Source organism: Macaca thibetana, chromosome 1 (assembly GCF_024542745.1).
Source record: "Macaca thibetana thibetana isolate TM-01 chromosome 1, ASM2454274v1, whole genome shotgun sequence".
NCBI lineage: Eukaryota > Metazoa > Chordata > Mammalia > Primates > Cercopithecidae > Macaca > Macaca thibetana.
Genome location: NC_065578.1, coordinates 21,460,327 through 21,480,560, shown reverse-complemented (window position 1 = coordinate 21,480,560; position 20,234 = coordinate 21,460,327). Strand labels below are relative to the sequence as shown.

General features: G+C 56.8%; 3 protein-coding genes across 11 annotated transcripts in view; all 3 read right to left on the bottom strand.

Moving 5' to 3' along the window:
• The window catches only part of C1QA (complement C1q A chain), a 431,051-nt gene that overhangs the window by 41,346 nt on the left and 369,471 nt on the right, over window positions 1–20,234 (bottom strand). The window lies entirely within an intron of this gene.
• Window positions 1–20,234, bottom strand: part of C1QC (complement C1q C chain) — a 110,206-nt gene that overhangs the window by 49,839 nt on the left and 40,133 nt on the right. The gene's annotated exons all lie outside the window — the stretch shown is intronic.
• EPHA8 (EPH receptor A8) overlaps window positions 1–20,234 on the bottom strand; it is a 32,714-nt gene that overhangs the window by 3,377 nt on the left and 9,103 nt on the right. For both annotated transcript variants that reach the window (XM_050790470.1, XM_050790480.1), the window contains exons 3-12: window positions 13,082–13,237; window positions 10,513–10,848; window positions 6,327–6,451; window positions 6,091–6,253; window positions 4,274–4,367; window positions 3,462–3,529; window positions 2,148–2,312; window positions 1,783–1,968; window positions 1,432–1,493; window positions 604–813 (exon numbers count right to left, since the gene is read on the bottom strand). In XM_050790470.1, coding sequence (XP_050646427.1) covers window positions 604–813; window positions 1,432–1,493; window positions 1,783–1,968; window positions 2,148–2,312; window positions 3,462–3,529; window positions 4,274–4,367; window positions 6,091–6,253; window positions 6,327–6,451; window positions 10,513–10,848; window positions 13,082–13,237 — 1,565 coding nt within the window. The remainder of the gene's footprint in view (window positions 1–603; window positions 814–1,431; window positions 1,494–1,782; window positions 1,969–2,147; window positions 2,313–3,461; window positions 3,530–4,273; window positions 4,368–6,090; window positions 6,254–6,326; window positions 6,452–10,512; window positions 10,849–13,081; window positions 13,238–20,234) is intronic.

Below are 20,234 nucleotides of genomic sequence, written 5' to 3'. Positions count from 1 at the left end.
CTCCCTTCTTCTCTCCCTTTGCTCCCTCCTTCCTTGCTCCCTCCCTCTCTCCACTCCCTCCTTCCTTCCTTCCTTCTTTCTTTTGTTGTCACAGGATCCTTCTCCATGGGAAACCTTACTCAGAGGCTGTGGGACAGAGGCTAAGGGAGGGCTCCTGTTGGGGCAGGGTGGAAACTGACCCCTGTGCACTCAGCTCCTGCCTTTAAGGCCGCCCCTAAAGCACCTCTAGAGAGGTCCAAATCCCCATGGAACACGTTTGAAAACAGCTGGGTTTTAGGCAAACTTTAGAGACAGATGTGGAGTCTGGGTACAATTCGGGGAGATTCCAATCCTCCTCAAGTCTCCTGGTGAGTGAGCGACCATGGGGACCAGCCCTGGGGTCTCCCCTGGCCACCTGGTGACAGAGGAAAGGCAGGCAAGGCTGTTCCCATTTCCCAGATGAAGGCACTGGCGTGAAGAGGAGAAACAGGATGTGCCCCAGGTTGAGGGCCACCCCGAAACTGCCAACTTCATTCAACTACTTGCAGAATTGTCGGGCCCTGGGTGCCATCGGCGCCACCTCCCCACTCCCCAGTCTAGCCAGAAGGAGTGTGGGCGACGCACCGTGGTGGTGTAGGCAGCATCCGGGTCGTCCTCTAGCACCCGTGAGAGTCCGAAGTCAGACACCTTGCAGACCAGGTTGCTGTCAACCAGGACGTTGCGGGCGGCCAGGTCTCGGTGAACGTAGCCCAGGTCTGAGAGGTAGCGCATGCCGGCACCCACTCCTCTGAGCATGCCCACCAGCTGCATGATGGTGAATTGCCCATCGTGGGTCTGCAGGGGGACACGGCTTGGGCTTCAGGAAGGCCCAGTGAGGCGCCTGGTCCGTGAACAGGAACCCCGCCCATCTGTAGGATGCTCTAGATGGCGCTTTGCAATTTACCAATTGCTCCATGCTTCTGAAGCACCTTGCAGTTAAGGGTTATTCTCCTGGTCTCATTTGCCCTCACAGCAACCCTGCGAGGTAGGTGGGGCAGCAATGACAGCTTACCCATTTTGTGGAACGAGAGATGGAGGCCCAGAGAGGTTAAGCTCTGTGCCTAAGAGCACCCAGCAAAGAAACTGCAGGGCAGGAGCTGGGAATCCCACCGTCTCCACCACAGCCAGCATGTCCCCCAGCTGGGTGGGGCCTGGATTCCTACAGAGGCACCTCCCTCAGCCTGCGTGAGGGGCAGCAGGACCCCGTGGAGCAGAGGGACTTTCATGCAATGGGGGCCGAAAGGCAGTTTGACTGGCTGACCTCGAAGACCTCCTCCCTATACCTGCCTCCCACTCCCCGGCCTGTGGTGTCCAAGCCAGGGAGGAGGCTTAGAGGGCTTTGCACTAGCTCCCAAAACCCAGACTGGACCTCCCTCCCCAAGCCCATGCAAGAGGCAGACGTGGGACACGCACCCTCAGGAAGGCGTCCAGAGAGCCGTTCTCCATGTACTCCGTCACGATCATTGCCAGGCGGCCTGGGGCGGGCAGTGGGGAGAGGGTGGCTCTTGGTTGGGGCTCAGGGCTGCTGATCAGAGACCCCAGGAGCATACTGCCCTCCCAGGACCTGTGCCAGCACTGGAAGCCCCAGGGGGCCTTGGATTTCCACTGGGGTCCCAGGCTCTGGGCACCCCGAGTCATTTGGGGACCTGAACCGAGAGGACAGGGTCAGGTGGGGCAGAGCAGGATGGATGAGGGGATGGACCCAGAGGCCTGTCCAGGCAGGAGGGGCACTGCAGGGGGAGGCTGTCCTTGCCTGGCACCTACCGCGGGTGACGACACCCTCGAGGCGGATAATGTTGGGGTGGTCGAATTGCCCCATGATGGACGCCTCACTCAGGAAGTCCCGCCGCTGTCTCTCCGTGTAGCCGGCTTTGAGGGCCTTGATGGCCACGGGCACATCCCGCTGCCCTGGCACCTGCAGCCTCCCATAGCAGACTTCCCCGGACTCTCCTGCAGGCCCCGAGAGGGGCAGGTGGGGAGGGGGGGCAGTGGGACCCTCAGACTCCCCCAGGCTCCCAGGCCCTTGTGCCCCCTGGGCCTGCCAGACCCTTGGGTCACACGCTTCCTCTGCCCTGGGTACCCCCACCTTGCCCCGTGCTGTCCCTGCCCTCACAACCCCAGAGACTCACCAGAGCCGATGATTTTCTCGATGTGGATCCTAGAGGCCTCGATCTCCCGGGTGAAACTGCGGCCGGCCCGGCCCGGCTCCTCGTAGGTGTGGGGTTCCGCGTAGAACTGGGGCTCTGGGAGCTTTCCCGGGGGGTGATGCAGGGGTAGGAAGACAGGTGGGGGTGCTGAGGGGCGGGAGGAGGCCCTTCAGTAGGTCCCAGGAGGGATTTTTCCCTCCCAGCAGTCCCTGGGCCTGGGATGGGTCTGGGTGGAGTAAGGGGTGTCTCTGGGAATCTCTGGATGTGCTAGAAAACAACACGCACCCCATAAGTACTTCCCACGTGAAAGCGGGGTGTCTGGAGTCGCTCTGGGGTTTCTACGGGGCTGTGGAGTCTCCAGAGGGTTCTGGGCATGTCTGTCATTTTCTGGGGTCACTTTTACAGTCCTTGAGATCTTTCTCAATTGTTCTGGAGTAGGGATGTAGCAAAAGTAAGTTTTTGCCACAAGGGTCAGCTTTGATTCATTGAAAATAGTTTCTGGCCAGGCGCGTTGGTTCACTCACGCCTGTAATCCCAGCACTTTGGGAGGCTGAGGCAGGTGGATCACTTGAGGTCAGGAGTTCAAGACCAGCCTGGCCAACATGGTGAAACCTCGTCTCTACTAAAAATACAAAAATTAGCAGTGAGTGTTGGTGCACGCTTGTAATCCCAGCTACTTGGGAGGCTGAGGCAGGAGAATCGCTTGAACTCTGGAGGCAGAGGTTGCAGTGAGCTGAGATTGAGCCACTGCACTCCAGCCTGGGTGACAGAGTGAGACTCCATCTCAGAATAAATAAATAAATACATACATACATAAATATATAAATAAATATAAAAAGTAGTTAAGGAGGAGTCTGAGGCTGCACCCAGGCCTGGTGGGAACTGGCACCATGCTTGATGCTAATGTCTACCATGGGCACAGGAGTGGGGCATGGAGGGAGGCGTCCCCAGATTCGCCTTATTGTCTGGGATCTCTACAGGATCCTGAAAATCTCTCCGTAGTAGGGGTTCATTGTCAAAGAGTATATGAACTCCCACTCCGAAATCATATACAAATGTGTGCCCTTCCCTGGGGAGAGGATCTCTAGCATCCTGAATGTAGTCTGAGAGTCCAAGAGGCATGAACGGTGCTGCCCTCTGGGACACCAGGTCTCTGTGACATCCTGGAGTCTGTCTCTCAGGCTCTGGTCTTTCCACTGGGCACCTTCCTCCTTCCCATCTGTGCCACCCCTAGTCCAGCACTGGGTCTCCCTGTGGCCTTCCCTCTACCCCAGACCTCTGGGCCCCTGCACTCACCCTGTCCATTCTGATAGTGCATCTTCTCCTCGTCCGAGTCCTGGAAGGCCTTGCTGTAGCCACAGTGCCTGCAGAGGAGGGCACCGCCCTGCCTGAGGCCAGGCCATCCCTAGCCCAGGACCTGACCCCAACCAGGGGACGAGTCATGGCTTCTCTCTTCATGCCCTTCCCCTGACAGGTCAGCTCCTGCTCCTTACAAAGTCTGCAGGGGAAACTAAACTATGACAGCCGTGATGGTCACAAGCACTGTGCGATCCTCAAAATGCCCTCGAGTCCACCTGACCCTCTTGGCAAAGTCTACGATGCTGTCAGCCCAATGTTATATGAAACCACCGTTGGTGGGGCATTGGAAGATGAGGCTTCTGTGGCCAACGACACTGGGTGACCTTGGCCAGCCCCTTCCCTTCCCTGGGTCACCATTTCTCCATCAATTAGATGATCCTCATTGTCTGGGACCCCAAGCCCACACACTATCCTGTCTCTACCTCCCTCCAAAATGGAGTGGAGAGGACAAAGTAACTGAGAGTACAGGCTTGAGTTTGACAGACCTAGGCTCGTGTCCTAGCTCTGGCATTTATCAACTGTGTGATTCTGGCAAGAAGCCTAGCCTCTCTGATCCCCAATTTACTCATCTGCAAAGTGAGGTCAGAATCTCTACATCACTGGCATGTCATTAGGTTAAATGAGATGATGTATTTGTAAGTGAGCCAGCCCCAGGCACACGGGGACCACCGGCTCGGTGGGGCTGCGGGCAGGCAGGAGGTACAGCGCTTGAGAGGAGGGGCTGGGTGTGGCTGGGCCAGACCACCCACCTCTTCTTGCAGATAAGCAGGAGCAGAAGCACCACCAGGCCCGTGATGAGAGTCAGGCAGATCCAGACAATGGTCCTGGTGTCATAGCGGGGCCCTGCAGGGGAAAGCCAGGGTTGGGGGACCAGGCTCTCAGCCTTGGCCTTGGGCCTAGGGGTCTGGCAGTCCTCTGAGCCTGCCTGGCTGGGACTCTGGGGCCAGTGGGGAGCCTCCTTAGCCAGGAGCCAGCCCAGAGTCAGGGCGCAGGCCAGCTCCTCCTCTACTCCCACCCCACCCTCTCCTAAGCTTCCTCTTCAAGCTCCCGAGACCTGGATGCCCCGGCTTCCTAATGCTGGTGCCGCTGCTTCTTGGGGCTGTGGGACCGGGGAAGACTCGTGTGTCCTCTGAGCCAATAAACGCCTGTCCTTCCTGTTATCCTGACAGTGACAACACGGAGTGTGCTGAGAGCTGTACCTTCAAGCCTCAGTAAACCCTCCCCACATCCCTTCCAGGGAGACCCCAGCATTATCTTCAGTTTTCAGAGGGAAAGCTGAGGCGCAGAGAACTCAAGGAAATGATTCGAGGCCACACAGTACATAGGATGGAGGGCTCAGGATTCCCATCTGGGTGGTCTCGAGGGGGTGCCAGGCCTACGAGCACCGGAGGCACTCAGACGCCCAGCGAGTGCCAGGTGGGCGGTTGCTATCTCTGTCCTAGCTCCAGCACGCGGTGGGTGCACATACAGGAGACCCTGACTCAGGCTGGAGATTGGGGCAGGAGAGTGAAAGGGACAGCGTCGAAGCCAGAGGGTCCCAAATGTGACAGTGCCTGGGGATCACCAAGGGCTTGTTAAAACCCAGATGGCTAGGCTCCACCCACAGGGTTTCTGAAGGGCTGGGGTGAGGACTGGGAATTCGCATTTTTAGTAAGTCCCCAGGTGAGACCAATGCTGCTGGTCCCAGACCCTGATACTGAGACCCAGATCTCAGTACCAGCCATTGTGTGTGGGGGGCTGTCACCATCTCTGCCGCCTTAGGCGAGCAACTGTCCTTCTCTGAGCCTTGGTTTTTCATCTGCGAAAATGCCGACAGAGGCCGGGTGCAGTGGCTCATGCCTGTAATCCCAGCACTTTGGGAGGCCAAGGCGGGTGGATCACCTGAGGTCAGGAGTTCAACACCAGCCTGGTCAACATGGTGAAACCCCATTTCTATTAAATACACAAAAAATTAGGCTGGCAGCGGTGGCTCATGCCTGTAATCCCAGCACTTTGGGAGGCTGAGGTGGGTGGATCACAAGGTCAGGCGTTCGAGACCAGCCTGGCCAAGACGGTGAAACCCCGTCTCTACTAAAAATACAAAAATTAGCTGGGCATGGTGGGGGAGCGCCTGTAGTCCCAGCTACTCAGGAGAGGCAGGAGAATTGCTTGAACCTGGGAGGTGGCGGTTGCAGTGAGTCGAGATCACACCACTGCACTCTAGCCTGGGCGACAGAGCAAGACTCCGTCTAAAAAAAAAAAAAAAGTAGTCGGGTGTGTTGGCTCAAACCTGTAATTCCAGCTACTGTGGAGGCTGAGGCAGAAGAATCCCTTGAACCCTACTCAGGAGGCGGAGGCTGCAACAAGCTGAGATTGCGCCACTGCACTCCAGCCTGGGTGGCAGAGTGAAACTGTCTCAATTAAATAAAAAAACTCCGACAACACCACTTGGTAGGGCAAGGAGAGCAGAAACCCTGCATTGGCACCAGCTCAGCCCGCACTAGCTCTCTTCTCGGCCACCCCTCTACCCCAGGGTCCTGGTGCCTGAGCTGCTCCACGCCCACACCCGCCCCCTCCCTGCACTCACGGGGTTTCCCAGTCTCCACCTCCATGGCCTGGCTGAAGCGGCCACAGCCTGCTGAGGTGCGGGCTCGGACCTGGAACACATAGCGCGTGCCTGGCTTGAGGCCGGAGACGGTGGCTCTGGTGGTGACGGCCTTGAGGGTGGAGTAGCTCTGCATCTCCTTGTCCTGCCACGGGACGGTGGTCAGTGGGCCCTGCCCGGATGGCCCAGCCCCGCCCGCTCAGTCCTGCCCGTGGTACCTTCTCGTAGTACTTGATCTCATACTCCAGGATGATGCCGTTGGGCTGCTCAGGCTCCTGCCACAGTAGCGAGACGCTGGTCTGCCCTGCCCGCTCTTGCCGGATCACCACCACCTGGGACGGGGCTGGGGCGGCCAATCCCATCAGATGGGCGGATGGGAGACAAGGGGTGGCCTCTCTCCCACCCCTTCCCAGGCTCCACCCGGGGATCCTGGTTCCAGCCCTGCTCAGCTTCCTGACGGTCCTGCCCCAGCCCCAGAACAGCCAGCACCCTCCAGTTCTCCCAACAAATCACTGGTGGCCACTTGGGGTCAGTGCCCTGGGGTTGGTGTGGCCTGGCATGGTCTGGGATGCTAGGGTTGGCTTGGCCAAGGAGCGGGTTGAGTCTCGCTCTCCAGCCCAGGGCCTGGCATGGGCCAGCTGCTTGGGAGTGCTTGAGAAAGGACGAAAGGTCAGGCAAAAGAAGTGTAGCATGGAGGAACGGGCCCCTTACTGCCTGGGTTTGGAGGGCGTAGCTGGGACAACTCTGGACGCGGAGGGAAGGGGGTGAGCTGAGCCCCAGCTATTCACACTTGGTTGCCCATCCATCCCTCCCTCCTTGATGGAGTCACCCATGCCTTTCTTCATGCATCCCTCCCTCCTGGCTCAGGTGCGGTCAGCCCTGTGGGGAGCCTGCTAGGAGGCGTCAGACACAGCCACAGCCACAGCCAGAGGGAACTGCGCTGTCCTTCCTGCCCCTCCAGCCCTCAGGCCTCCTCCTCCCCTCTGCTCACTCCGAGTTCTGACTCTCTACCCTACGTGACTAAGTCTTCCCTCATGTCTGGGCATCCCCAGCATAACTCGGAGCTCCCTGAGGGCAGGCACTGCACAGAGTAGGTGCCCAATAAATGCTGCTGATGATTCTGGCATGAGAAATTAAGAAGCAGCTCCAGAGTTGCACTGGAAGGGTGTGGTCCAGGGGAAAGCCCACCAGCCCAGGAGCCAGGCGTGGGTTCGGGACTGGGCTCCCTCTTGCTGGCTGGGACCCTGGGTGAGTCACTTGCTGTCTGTGGATGCCAGGTCCCCTTCTATAAAGTGAAGCTAATGAGCACCACCTGCCAGGGGGAGGGGAGGATTTGATGAGGCCACTGTTTGCAAGGGACACACAGGGTGTGTCTCTTAAAGCAGGAGGTGCTGTGGGATGGGGGTGGACAGAGTGAGACCAGGGCCCAGAGCGGGAGTGCTCCAGGGAGAAGCTGGTTGTAGAGAAGTGGCGATGGTGAGACAGGAGGGGCAGGTGGTCTTTGAGCACAGTCCTCCCCAATTGCTTAGAGCTGTCACTTGATCCTTTAGAACTCCTTAGTGCCTATCACATGCTGGGCATGGGGCTAGGAGCCGGGAGCACTGCGGTGCCTAAGACAGCCCTTGAGGAGCTTCTGTCCCAGGAAAGGAGACAGGGCGTCCAATAAACAGGAGAATGGGGGTTCTTTTGGTGCTAGAAAGGTAGGAAGGGGTGCTGTGATGGAGAAGATGTCTGCAGGGCCCGGAAGGGCACTGGGCCATTTCAGCTGCGATGGTCGGGGGAGCTTCCAGGGCAGAGGAGCCAGGCATGGGAATGTCAGGGGAAGAGCGAGTCATTCCGAAGGAGAAGCCAGGCCATGGCCCAGCAGCAGGGAAAGACCCAGCGTGTTCAACGAGGGGCACCGGAGGCCATCGTGGCCAGAAGAGAGTGAGCCAGGGAATGAGGTGCTCTGGAGAGGCAGGCGGGGGCGAAGCCATGTGGGTCCACAGGCCATGAGAATGTCTGAATTGCATGTGCACTCAGCCTGGGCTGTGAAGGGCTTTGAGGACAGCTTGATCTCACGTATTTTCATTTACAAAACTTTGGGGGGCTGGGCACGGTGGCTCATGCCTGTAATCCCAGCACTGTGGGAGGCTGAGGCAGGAGGATCACTTGAGCCCAGGAGTTTCACATCAGCCTGGGAAATAGAGGGAGACCCCATCTCTACAAAAAATAAAAAAATAAATAAAAAAAAATCACTGGGCATGGTGCTGTGTGCCTTTGGTCAGCTACTTGGGAGGCTGAGATGGGAGGATCACTTGGGCTCCGGAGACCAAGACTGCAGTGAGCTGTGATTGTGCCACTGCACTCCAGCATGGGCAACAGATTGAGACATTGTCTCAAAAAAAGAAAGTTTTTTGCAGAGATGGGGTCTTGCCATGTTGGCCAGGTTGGTCTCAAACTCCTAGCCTCAAGCGATCCTCCTGCCTTGGCCTCCCAAAATGCTGGGATTACAGGCGTGAGCCACCACGCCCAGCCCTCACTTCTATTTTTAAAGCTCACTCAGAAGTGGTGTGGAGAATGTCTTGTGGGGGTGAGGCAAGAGGGGTCTCCTGTGGTGGTCGAGGCATGGACTCGGGGGGGGTGGAAGTCAGTTGGTCATTTTGAAGGGAGGCCCCTGGGGCTTTCAGGCGGATGGATGTGACATGCATGAGAGTCAAGGATGACAGCTTGGGTTTGGGGGTGCCACGTCCTAGGGCGGGGCAGGTGCAGGTGGGGCAGGGTTGTGTTTCACACAACCGAATGGAGACGGGAGAGGGCAGCTGGGTCCCAGGGGAGAGGTCTGCGCTGGTGACTGCGAGTTGGGGTTGTTAGTACGAAGATGGAATTCAAAGTCATGGGCCCTGAAACAGCCACCCAGAAAAGATGGATCTGGGCACACAGGAAAGAGAGGAGGGCCCAGGACATTCCCAGGGACCTGTGGCCTTTAGAGGCCATTTAGAGGAGGTGGGGTTACAAAAATGAGAGGGACAGGCCACACAGGTCGATGGAAAATGGGGGTGGGCTGGGACACAGGAGCAAGAGAAAAGTGTTCCCAGGAAGAGGAAATGAAAGGGGGAGGGGCGCCCATGGATCGGGCCATGTGGCACTGCTGACTTCTGTGGAGAGGTGAGGAAAGATGCAGAGAAGGCCCACAGGGGAGAGGAAGCAGATACGCCAGGTGCGGACAGAGAGGGTCTTAGGGGAAGCGAAACGGTCTGGTGGCTGGAAGGGAAGGCAGGTTCAAGGCAGGGTCCAGTTTCCTCTTTAATGTTGGGGCTTCCTGGAGGCTGCCGGAATGCTGTGGGCTTCTCTTGCTCTCCCCTCCATTGGGACCAGCCTGCCAGGGGCCTCAGGTGCCTAGAGACAGGTGGGCAAGGGCTGGGCTCTACCATGGGGCACACAGGTCGCTTTCTCTGTGTTGCCAGCACCTGGCACCGTGCTTGGCATTTAGTGGGTGCTCCAGGAGGGCTGTAGAATGAGGGAATCTTCTGAAGGGGTGAGGCCCTGGCGCCAGGGAACAGCATTCCCTGGATTCAGAGTTGGGGGGACCTGCTTCACTTGGGAGTGACACAGACCTGGGTTTGAGCCCTGCCTCTGCCACTTCCTATGTCAGGTGGCCCTGGGTGGCTCTCCAGACCTCAGTTTCTTCCTCTGTGACATGGTAGGCATAGTGTCTGTGGGGCCAGGGCTGCGTGGTTTTGGGAGGAGATGGTGGGTGGGGGCCTCAGGGTCCTGGGCACAGGTGAGGGTGGCTGGTAATAGGAAGCTGCCTGGGCGGGCTGTTGGGCCAGCCTGTCACTTAACAGGCAGGATCCTCCAGAGTTTGGGAAGAAAGAGGTTCTGGGGTGAATTCTGCCCACCAGCTGGCCAGAAACTGATGGATAAATGACTGTGGTCCAAGCCAGTGAAGCCAAGTCTATCCCAGGGGCAGCTGTAGCAGCTGTTCTGGAAAATGATCATCAGAGTGATTTTATTTTTTAATGACATTTATTGAGCATTTACCACGGGCCAGGTGCTGGGCTAAGCAATTTCATTCCTCTCATTTAAGCCTCCTGAGAGGACCTCGGGCAGGTACTATTATTCCCATTGCACCAGGGAGGAAACAGAGGCACAGAGAGAGAAAATTCTGGAACCTAGGCTTTCGACAGCCACACTAGCCTGCCCTCTGAGCTTTTGGGATTTCTGTTACTGATAGAACATGTTCCACTTTTCTAAAGGCAATGAAGAGCCTCCAGCTCTGGGTCCTGGTGAGAAGGGCAGGGCCAGAGAGGCACTTGCCTGAAGGCCCACAGCACGTCCCGGCAGAGCTTTGATCCCTGGATGGGCCTGGGGCAGGGGAAGCTGGGGGACCGGGAAGCTACGGGCCGGAGCTTCTCCGCCTACCTGCCTGGTTCGTGGTGATGTTGACCACGGCGGCCCGGCGGGGCTCGGGGCTCAGGTCGGACACGCCATTGACGGCCTCGATCCAGAAGGAGTAGTTCATGTGGGCCAGCAGGTTGGCCACCAGCAGGCTGGCCTGCACCAGGCTTGTCTGCTGGGGCACAAAGCGGGTGCCGCTCCCACACGCCTCGCAGCGGCTCAGGGCCCAGGGGCAGCGGCGGCACACGGCGTTGTAGGTGACGTCACTGCGGCCACCTGGGTCCAGGGGAGGGGCCCACTCCAGAGTCACCGATGTCCCATTCACACTGGAGATGAGGTTCACTGGTGCCGAGGGCGGCCCTGAGGGCAGAGGATGACAGGTGGGGCAGTGGTTATTTATTTGGGCCGTCCTGTCTTCCTATCGTCAGACCTGGGACTCCCCAAGGGAAGGGCTCCCCACCATATTTAGGGCTCCTTAAGGATAGGGTCACATCTACTCCATCCTCTGGAGCCTCCCCAACGGCAGAGTTTGTGTCTCTGCCATCAGACTGGGACCACAATGTCAGAGTCTGGGCACGGAACCCTGGGACCCCATACACCCCGCCCATCAGGGCCACGGTGATCCCAGGGTCTGGGCGTCCCAGTGCTTGCCCAGAGCGGGAGAGAGACCGCACAGTCCCGGGGGCGCCCATAGCAGCCACCCCGTGTGTAAGTGACCCAGGCATTTGCAGCCACATTCATTCCTTGACCCTTCTGAGCTGGATCTGATATAAAATGCCACTGAGCACGCACTGCAGGATTAAGTGGAGGTCCCCAGAAGCCCACTGTATATCCCCATGGCTGTGTGTACCAAGCAACCCCTCCCCAACCCCGGGCATGGGAGCCTCTGTCTGGGCAGCACAAAGACTCTGGAGAGGGAGGGGTGGCCCCTTGGTTGAGCAGACCAGGACGTGGGGCTGGGGCATGAGGGGCTGGGGTGGGGGTTTGAGCGAGGAGAGCATGGGGGTCTGTGGGGGCCCCTGGCCTCAGAATTCTAGTTTTCAGAATCCCAGGCAGAGAATCTTAGATCTTCAGAAAACAGAATTGTAAGATCTTGGAATCAGAATCTTACAATCTGAAGAGAAGAGAATTTTAACATCTGAAGGGTATAGAATACTAAAAGATCAGCCTTTATAGTCTTAAGCTTCCCAGAACCTAAAGGCACTGAACCGTGGGTGTGGAAAGAAACCAGAGTCCAGCCAGCTCCACGCAAGTGTCCATGACCTGGGGCCAGACTCGCCTTGCCTGAGGAGCCCACGCTGTCACCCTGTCACCTGGCCACCTTTTCTGCCCCAACAGGTCCCACATGGGGAAAATGCACAGATCTGGGCAGGGCAGTGGAGGGAGGGTGGGTGTGTGTGTCTGTGTGTATGTGCACAAGCATGTAGGCATGAATGCACCTGGGCCCTCGCCTGCCATGTGCAGGGAGTCTGGGGCTGGGTGGTGATGGATGTATGGGAGAGGGAGATGGGCGTCGGTGCTTGGGTAGATTCAGAGCAAAATCAGAACAGTCTGAAGCGCCTCTTGCCCTACCACAAGAGCCCAGGGTTGGCAACTGGGCTGGGCTGAGCAGGCTGTGGTCCCTCCCCAGGCCTGGAATGGGAGTATGAGTGGCCCGTCAGGACAGATGAGAGGAGAGAACCCAGGTACTGCATCAGCAGAAGGTAGGACAGTCACGCGGCCCTGCAGGCATGGGCACAGAATCCCTCCCATACCTTCAGGTCCGCAGGGCTGGTGCACATGCAGCCACACCCTCTCCAGGCACAGGCACCCTTACAGAGCCAGGTGTGCACATGCGCACACACACGTGCTGAGCTCACAAGACACCCTCGTTCAAGCTTTACAAGGGCTTCTGAGTCCCTTTCAGGTACCCAGATGTACATACACCTACACACACACACACACACACACACACACACCCCTCCTCCTAAGAATCCTTAATATATGTGAGGAATCCTTTATATATGTGAGCTCAACTACACACCACACATTTACACGCAGGCATCCAAACACGATACAGGCGTCATCTGTAAGAGCAGCTGCCCAGACACATGCAGCCACACAATCCTTGCAGGGGGCCCAGGGCACACACAGAATCAGACATGCAAACTCCATGTGTGCACACAGACGCACACACACTATACACACTTAAGGCAGCTCTCAGCATTCAGTAGTTCCAACAAGTTCATCAAAGATGGTGGTGATGGAGGGGTTGCTGCTCTAACCCTCACCCTCTCTGCACAGGCCAGCACCCTGGCTTGCCCACCTGGCCCCCAGGACATCGGCATCGCCGCTAGATCAAAAGATGACAAAAACTGCTCAGTGTGGTGAAGGAAGCGAGGCCAGCTCCATTCTGCCCTCCAGTGTAGGTGACACGTGGCAGAGGTAGGGAGCCCAGAGAGGTGTAGGCCACCATGGAGGGGCCAGAGTCACCCCCCGACCCCAGTCTGACCTCTAGCCCAAGAGAACCACCTGCCCCTGCCCACCAGCAGAGAACTAGTGGCCCGGCCCAGTCTTGGGCTCAAGGGTGCTGGCATCTGGGAGTGGTACTCACGGGTGCAGGCTGAGGACGGCGGGTCCAGGGCTGCGCGGTAGTAGCTGAGGTCACAGTGGCAGGCTTGGGCGGCTGGAGCTGCGGAGTGGCTGTGGGGAGGGCAGCGGGCACACAGCTGGTCCCCAGGGGCTGACTTGTAGAAGCCCAGCTCACAGGCTGTGGAGGAGAAGGTGGCTGCACGTGAGCCAGCAGGGCCACCCTGGCAGGCCTTGGGGACAGCTCGCACTGGGGCCCGCAGCTTCCTGGCGGTCCCCCAGAGGGACGGAGGTGCAGACCTTCAGCACTGCCCAGTGCCGCCCTCATTTGCAGGTGGCAGAACTGAAGTGCAGACGGGGCCTGTGTCTTCCACAGCCAGTCAGGGCAGAGCTGAAGTGAAGACCCTGACATGGGAGTCCCAGCCTCCAAGTCAGCCCCACCCCGAGCGTCTCCAAATTCTCCCACCCTCCTCTGATCCCTCCCCCAGGCCTTGTCTCCAGCTTTAGGGGTGGAGATGCTGTCCTTCTGTCCTTTATGGGACACTGGTCCTTAGGTGGGACACCAGCCTAGGGGCCAGGGCCATGGGGCTGAGGATCAAATGCCCTGGGAGTGACTTGGGTGGGATGAGGAAGCCGGCCAGGGATGGGGGTGCTGGGAATGCGACTAGAAAGGCGAGGACACGTGGTAAGACCCATCGCTCCCAAACACGGGCAGACACGGAGCCACCTCTGTAAAAATACAGATTCCTGGCCCCACCACAGACAGCTGAGTTAGAAGAGCCAGGGCCAGTACCTGGGGATCTGTTTTACAAGCTCCCCGTGGGAGGGTGACTATCCAAGAAGTGCAGGCTCCTCCCCTCCCGGGCCCACGCTGTCACTGTCACTGTCACTGTCACTGTGGCTGGGACTGACCCTCTCTCCAGCCTCTGCCACACCCTACCTCATCTCTCACCCACAGCAGCCTTCAGACTCAGCCTCCAGCCCTGCCTCCACCCCACAGCTGCCTGCATGATCATGCTTTCAGTCAACCACTGTTCATGAGCGCGACTCTGGACCAGGCCTGTTTGGGCTCCGGGGGCTGTGAACCAGAGCCACTGGCTCTCAGCTGTGATCACTGCTAGGAGGGAGGGAGAGAAGAGGGGGCTAAGGAGAAGGAAGGGTAAATGGTGGGAGGAGCTACTTCCCAGAGGAGGAGATGATATTTGAGTTGTGGCCTAAAGAAAGAACAAGTCCACTGTGTAGGGAGGGGGATACCCTCGGTTGAGGGAGACTCCAAAATGCACATCTCAGACAGTCACTGCCTATTTCGCACCTCACAGGCTCCCCAGGGCTTACACAATGAAACCTGGTGTTCAAATCCCTCCCTGCCCGGCCAAAACCCACTTGCAGCCTCCTTTAGTGCTACCCCTCACCCCCATCCTTAGGCCAAACTAAAGCACTGGCTGATCCCCACACCCAGCTGACTGATTCCTGCCTCAGGCCCTTTGCACATGCTGTGTCCTCTTCCTGCGATGCCTTTTCTCCTTTGTCCACCTACTGAGGTCCTCTTTTAAGATTAATTTTGACTGTCCCTTCTGGAACTCTAGACACACACACACACACACGCACACACACACAGAGAGAGAGAAAGGACCATTCCCCGCCCTGCTCCTGCAGCCCCTGCTTGGCCTCACCACCTGCAACACTATGGCTGTACTCGCTTGTCTGGGGTCTGACTCTCTTTCTAGACTGAGAGGCCCTCGTGGGCAGATCCTTGCAAACAGAGTAGGACTCCCTTATTCATCTCAATGTCCCAGAACCTGGTCCAGTGCTAGCCCTGGGCAGATGCTATTAAACTCCAGGCAGGAGTTTTCAAATTGAGTGGATCCCACCACTACCTGCTCTGGGCAGAAACCCTAGAGGTTCAGGGAGACCAAATGCCACCCAGCCAGGCAGCTCCCGGGTGCATCCATGGAGCTGAAGTCCTTTGCAACAGGGACCACCAGGAAGTTCACTGTGGTTCTCCCTCCACTAGATCCTGTTCTGGAAAACTTAGTGCCTGAGATAAGCTTCATTTACAAAGACATCACGCCACTGCAGAGCATTTCTTCTCTGGATGTTGATTGTATCTCTTTATTATAAAAGCTAAAACCAGGTTCATTTGTACAATTCTACAAACTTGAGAGAAAACCTGGAGTCAGGAGAAATGGCAATGCCCTGAAGTTGCTTCACACTCTAGAAGGCTGCAGAGCCAGAAAGGGCTTGTAAGTTGCAGGGTGCGGGAAAATACCTCCCAGTGTTGTGACATCTTTCCCTCCCCTCCAAAGGACCCCCAGAGGGCTCCGGCCTGCCTGAGGGCTGAGCTCAACGCTGGGACCTGGGAGTCCCGGGGAGTCTTGATTGACACACTGTGATCTCGCCTCCTCTTCCTAGAAGCCCCCCGGGAGGCTCAGTCCTGGGGCACAGCCTGGGGTGCAGGCTCCTTCTGAGCCCCGGGGGCCACTGGGGGTGGCATCATCAGAAGAGGGCTTTGCATTTTGTCAGCAAATATTTGTTGAACCTGTTGTTGAGCTGAATAACAGTAATCCTCACTGCAATGATCCAGTCCACAATGATTAACACCTCGGAGACCGTTTGCTTCTTCCCTCCCTCATTTATTCCTTTCTCCAAATTTACTGAGCTTCTACTATGGACCCAAGAGAAGTAAGAGCTGGGCCTGCCCTTAGGGAGCTTCCAGGGCATTGGGAGACGGACAAACAAAGCCTCATGGCATGATGCGGGGCCTGAGGGAAGCCAGAACCACAGCTGGTCCTGCAAGTCTCTGACCCTTTCCAGGGCCCACCTGGTCCTTGTCAGGCCTGAGCAGAAACTTGGGAGCAGTGCCTGGGTTCCTGTCCTTGCCTAACCCCCTTTATCTGAGCTCGGTGCCATTGGGCAAGTTGCTGGAAGTCAGTTTCCTCGTCTGTAAGGTGGAGATCATAATTCCACCCGCCTTAGAGGGAGATGGCAAGGATGACATGAGTGAAGACACATAAATTCATGCCAGGGCAGTGCCTGGCACTTGTTGTTATAACAATTTGATGTAGCTGGAATTCTTACAATTGTTCGACAGAAGAGGAAACAGAGGCTCAGGGAGCCTGAGTGCCTTGCCCCAGGTTCCCAGCAGAGCCAGGCCGTGCAGCCAGGCCGGGGAGCCTCTGGAGCTATGGCCTTTCCCCCTGTCTTCGCAGCACCATCCCAGAGCTGAGAGATAGCTGCGCCGCTGTGGCTCACCAGTCGGCAGTTCTCACACGCTCGGCTAATACCCATATGGCTATAACATGTCAAGGCCAGATTAATCCACGCAATGAAAATAAAATAATCTTTAATAAGAATACTAATCACCAGGCCTCAGGGAGCCCAGAGACCTGGAGGCTGGGCCGGGAATTAATGGCTGAGACAGATGGAGCAGCTCTGGGCTGGGGCCCGGCCCTGCCTGTCGACCCGGGGTGCTTCCGGAGCCCGCGTGTGCCCGGGTGTCGGGCCGCAAGCCAGGAGGGGCTCCTGCCCCTGCCGAGGGCACCTTGCCCAGGCCGCCTGTCAGGCCAGCAGCTGCCTGCGGCCCCGGCCACCTCTCTGCTCTCCCCCGCAAAGAGCCGGAGATTTGACAAATAAGGTGTCCGCCGGTGGACAACCAAAGGAAATTAATTCTAAATCAGATTTTAAACACAGTCAGGAAGGCAAAAGAGCTTGCCGTTCCCGCTCCCCCTCTGAAATGAGACTCTGATATTTATAGAACGATGATTAGGGCCGCGAAGGGTGATTTATATTCTGCGTCCAGGTGACAGGAAGGACGGCAACCAGGACTTCAGACTCTGGGCTGCTGCCCTGTTGGGTGATGCGCTGAGAGGTCCTTTCCCTTTCTGGGGTGAACCGGGGTGCAGGGGGGTGCTGGGAAGTACAGCCTGGTGTGGGGAGGTCACTAGATCCAGAGTTGTGGAGTTTGGGGAGCTTCCTCTGGTCAAGGAGTCGGGAGATGTGAGATTCTATCAACCACTCCTCACTGTGTGCCCTTGGGCTAGTCACTTCACTTCTCTGGGCCTCCAATTCCCCAGTGGTAAACTGGACGGGGCCCCACATCGCTCTGACATTTTTCCATGGGTCTCTGAGGCCTGAGTGCAATCTAAGCAAGACCTCTAAAGAGCCATGTGACCTGGTGGATCCCTTATCCCAGGCTATACTGTCTTCTTCTGCAAAATCAAGTACTGTCTGGCCACCTTCTGAGGGTACCTCTGAGGGCAAAACCCGAGGCAGGGATGGCAGCTGTAGAAGGGGGCCTGGCCGCTACTGTGGGTCTCAGGCTCTCGACCCCTGCTCCTGTCACTAGAAGGACAAGGAGTCAGGGCTGGGTGAGCTGAGACCCCTGACTCCACGCCCTTCCTCTCCTTAACTGCTTGCTGAGAGAATTGCCCAAAAGGGATCAGGATGTCCTCAAACCAGGCAGGGGCCCCATGGACCTCAGCAGATCTCCTGAAGACTCCCTCAGGCTGGGCAGGGGCAGCCCCAGCTTGCAGATAACATCTCAAGTATCCCAGGAAAAGTACCCCACTCTGTTCCCAGCCCCTCCTTTGCCCCAGGCCATCCACTAAGGAGCCGGGCAGCTCCAAAGAGGTCAAGGGCTTCTCCAGGGGTGGAAAGGGGGATGAGGCAGGGCTCTTGGACCTGGCTACCACTTGTGAAGGGCCTTGGTTTGGGACCCGTGCTGCCCTTCCCAAATGAAGTTATGCAGCTACAGAAGCCACCAACGGGGCTGAGAAATGTCTTTCCTTGTGCGACTTAAAACAGGCTTTCCGTTCCCAAATCTCACTGCCTGCAGTGCACTATGAATTAATATTTTTTATAAAACCTGTAATTATCTTGAAACTGGCATAATTATGTTGTATTATGATTTAAATGTAAAATTCAAAATATGCTGCAATTCCCTAACTCCGCTTTGGCATTTCTTTTTGTTTGTTATTAATGTGGCAGCAGCGCCAGGAAATAGGAGTGGCCTTGGCCTCTCCCAGCCCCCATGAGGTCCTGCCACTCAGGCCCTGGGGTTTCCACTCAGAGCCCCACCCCTGATGTGCTGTGAAAATTGGGCAAGATACATTCCCTCTCTGGGCTCCGCTTCCTTCCTCTGCCACAAGAAGACTGCAGCGTTACCTGAGGCCTCCAACTGAGGTCGTGACCCCAAAGACAGGAGGGCAGGTCTCCTTCCTACAGACAAATGTGGCTCAGTGCACCCGGGACAAATGATTGGCGTATTTGTATTCGCTGGCTAAATCCAGAGGTGGGGATGGTGGCCGACCCTGAGTGCATATGCACCAGCCAACCAGCCAGATTGTTATGACTTATGCTGTACCAGTTACTAACCATCCATCCGAACGCTACCCCATGGAGGAGGGAAGTGGGGCTTCGCAGAGGGCGCTGTGCACAGAGGAAGCCATTGAAGGTGCTGGAATCAGGCAACCTGGGATCAGATCACTACTCTGCTACTTAAGTTGAGGGGCCTCAGTTTTTCTTATCTGTAAAATGGGACTATAATACTTAGCTTAGAGGACTGTTGTAAGGATAGGAAACTGCTAAGTCCCCAGAGGCAGGGACTCCCCGTACCTGTATCCCCAATGCCGGGACACAGTAGATGCTCAGCAGAATGGATAACTGTATAACATCAAAGATGAAAAATCATCACTAAGGTCCTTCATTATCCCCATCAGAATGAGGGGGTGTTTGGAGCAGCTCTGGCGGGCAAAGCAGCCAGGGAGATGCTAAAAGCCTGTATCTGGCTCAGAGCAATACAGACCTGTCTTCAGGCTCCAGCTCCAGCTCTCACCAGCTGTGAGGCCTAAGCAGGTGACACTACCTCTTACACCTCAGCTTCCCCATCTGTAAAATGGAATTGTGATACCTGCCTTGCTGCAATGAGCAAATGAGCTGGTATGTGATGCACCCCACTATAAGCTGTGAAGGCAACAGGGGTGTTGGTTGTTTTTCTTCCCCAGTGCAAAGCTGAGCCATACGGGGCTATCTGTGACAGTAACCATGAGAGGCTTGTGGCCTGGGGAGCCTGGCAAACCAGGCTGCAGAGGGCAGAATAAATCCAGAAATGGGCAAACGCCACAGAAGGTGCTTTGGGGTTTAGAGCTCAGGACAGGAGAAGACTCAGAAATTGGGGATGTGAAACAAAATTTCTTAAGAAAACCAGATAGCGGGTTGGAGGCGGTGGCTCACACCTGTAATCCCAGCGCTTTGGGAGGCCGAGGCAGGCGGATCACTTGAGGTCAGGAGTTTGAGATCAGCCTGGCCAACATGGTGAAACCCCGTCTTTACTAAAAATACAAAAATAAGTTGGGCGTGGTGGTGGGTGCCTGTAATACTAGCTACTCGGGAGGCTGAGGCAGGAGAATTGTTTGAACCCGGGAGGCGGAGGTTGCAGAGAGTTGAGGTCACACCATTGCACTTCCGGCCTGGGCAACAAAAGTGAAAACTCCATCTCCAAAAAAAAAGCAAGGGAGGGAGGGAGGGAGGGAGGAAGGAAGGAAGGAAGGAGAAAGAAAGAAAAGAAAGAAAAAAGAAATAAAAGAAGAAAAGAAAGAAAGAGAGAACCATCAAGCCTCTGGGAAGGGCTGGAAAGGGCCTGGTGGCTGCAGGGAAGATCCTGGCCCCAGAGATCTCTGGGCAAGGCGGCTCCTAAATGGAGCCAGCTGGATTCCATCCCCACCTGTTATTACCTGAGGCTGTCAGCCTATGTCATGCCCAGTCCTGTTAGTGCTTAGGGGCCTTTCCTGCCTGCCTGCTGGGGGCAGAGGGATGGGTGATGAGGACTAAAGATCCCTCTCACTGTGGTCCCAGGGCCTGTGTAGTAGCAGCAAAAGGCTAGGAGCATATTCCCAGCAGCTGACAAGGGCCCTGTTCCAGTTGTCACTAAGGGTATCTGGGGACAGGCTCTTGTCTCTCTGATCCCTGCGTAGGAACATCCCCCTCCCTTTTACCTCCTCTGTCTCCTCTTTTGAGATCCAACGATCTCAAAAGCCAGGCTTCACTGTGCCCCAGGAGCTGAGCCACTATGTGCCCAGCCACTGGTGAGACCAAAGAAAACAACAGAGAGAAGCTGGGCCAAGACCAGGAGCAGCTGGGCACCTGCTGTTTGTCCACACAAGCTTGCTTAGTGTTCCCTG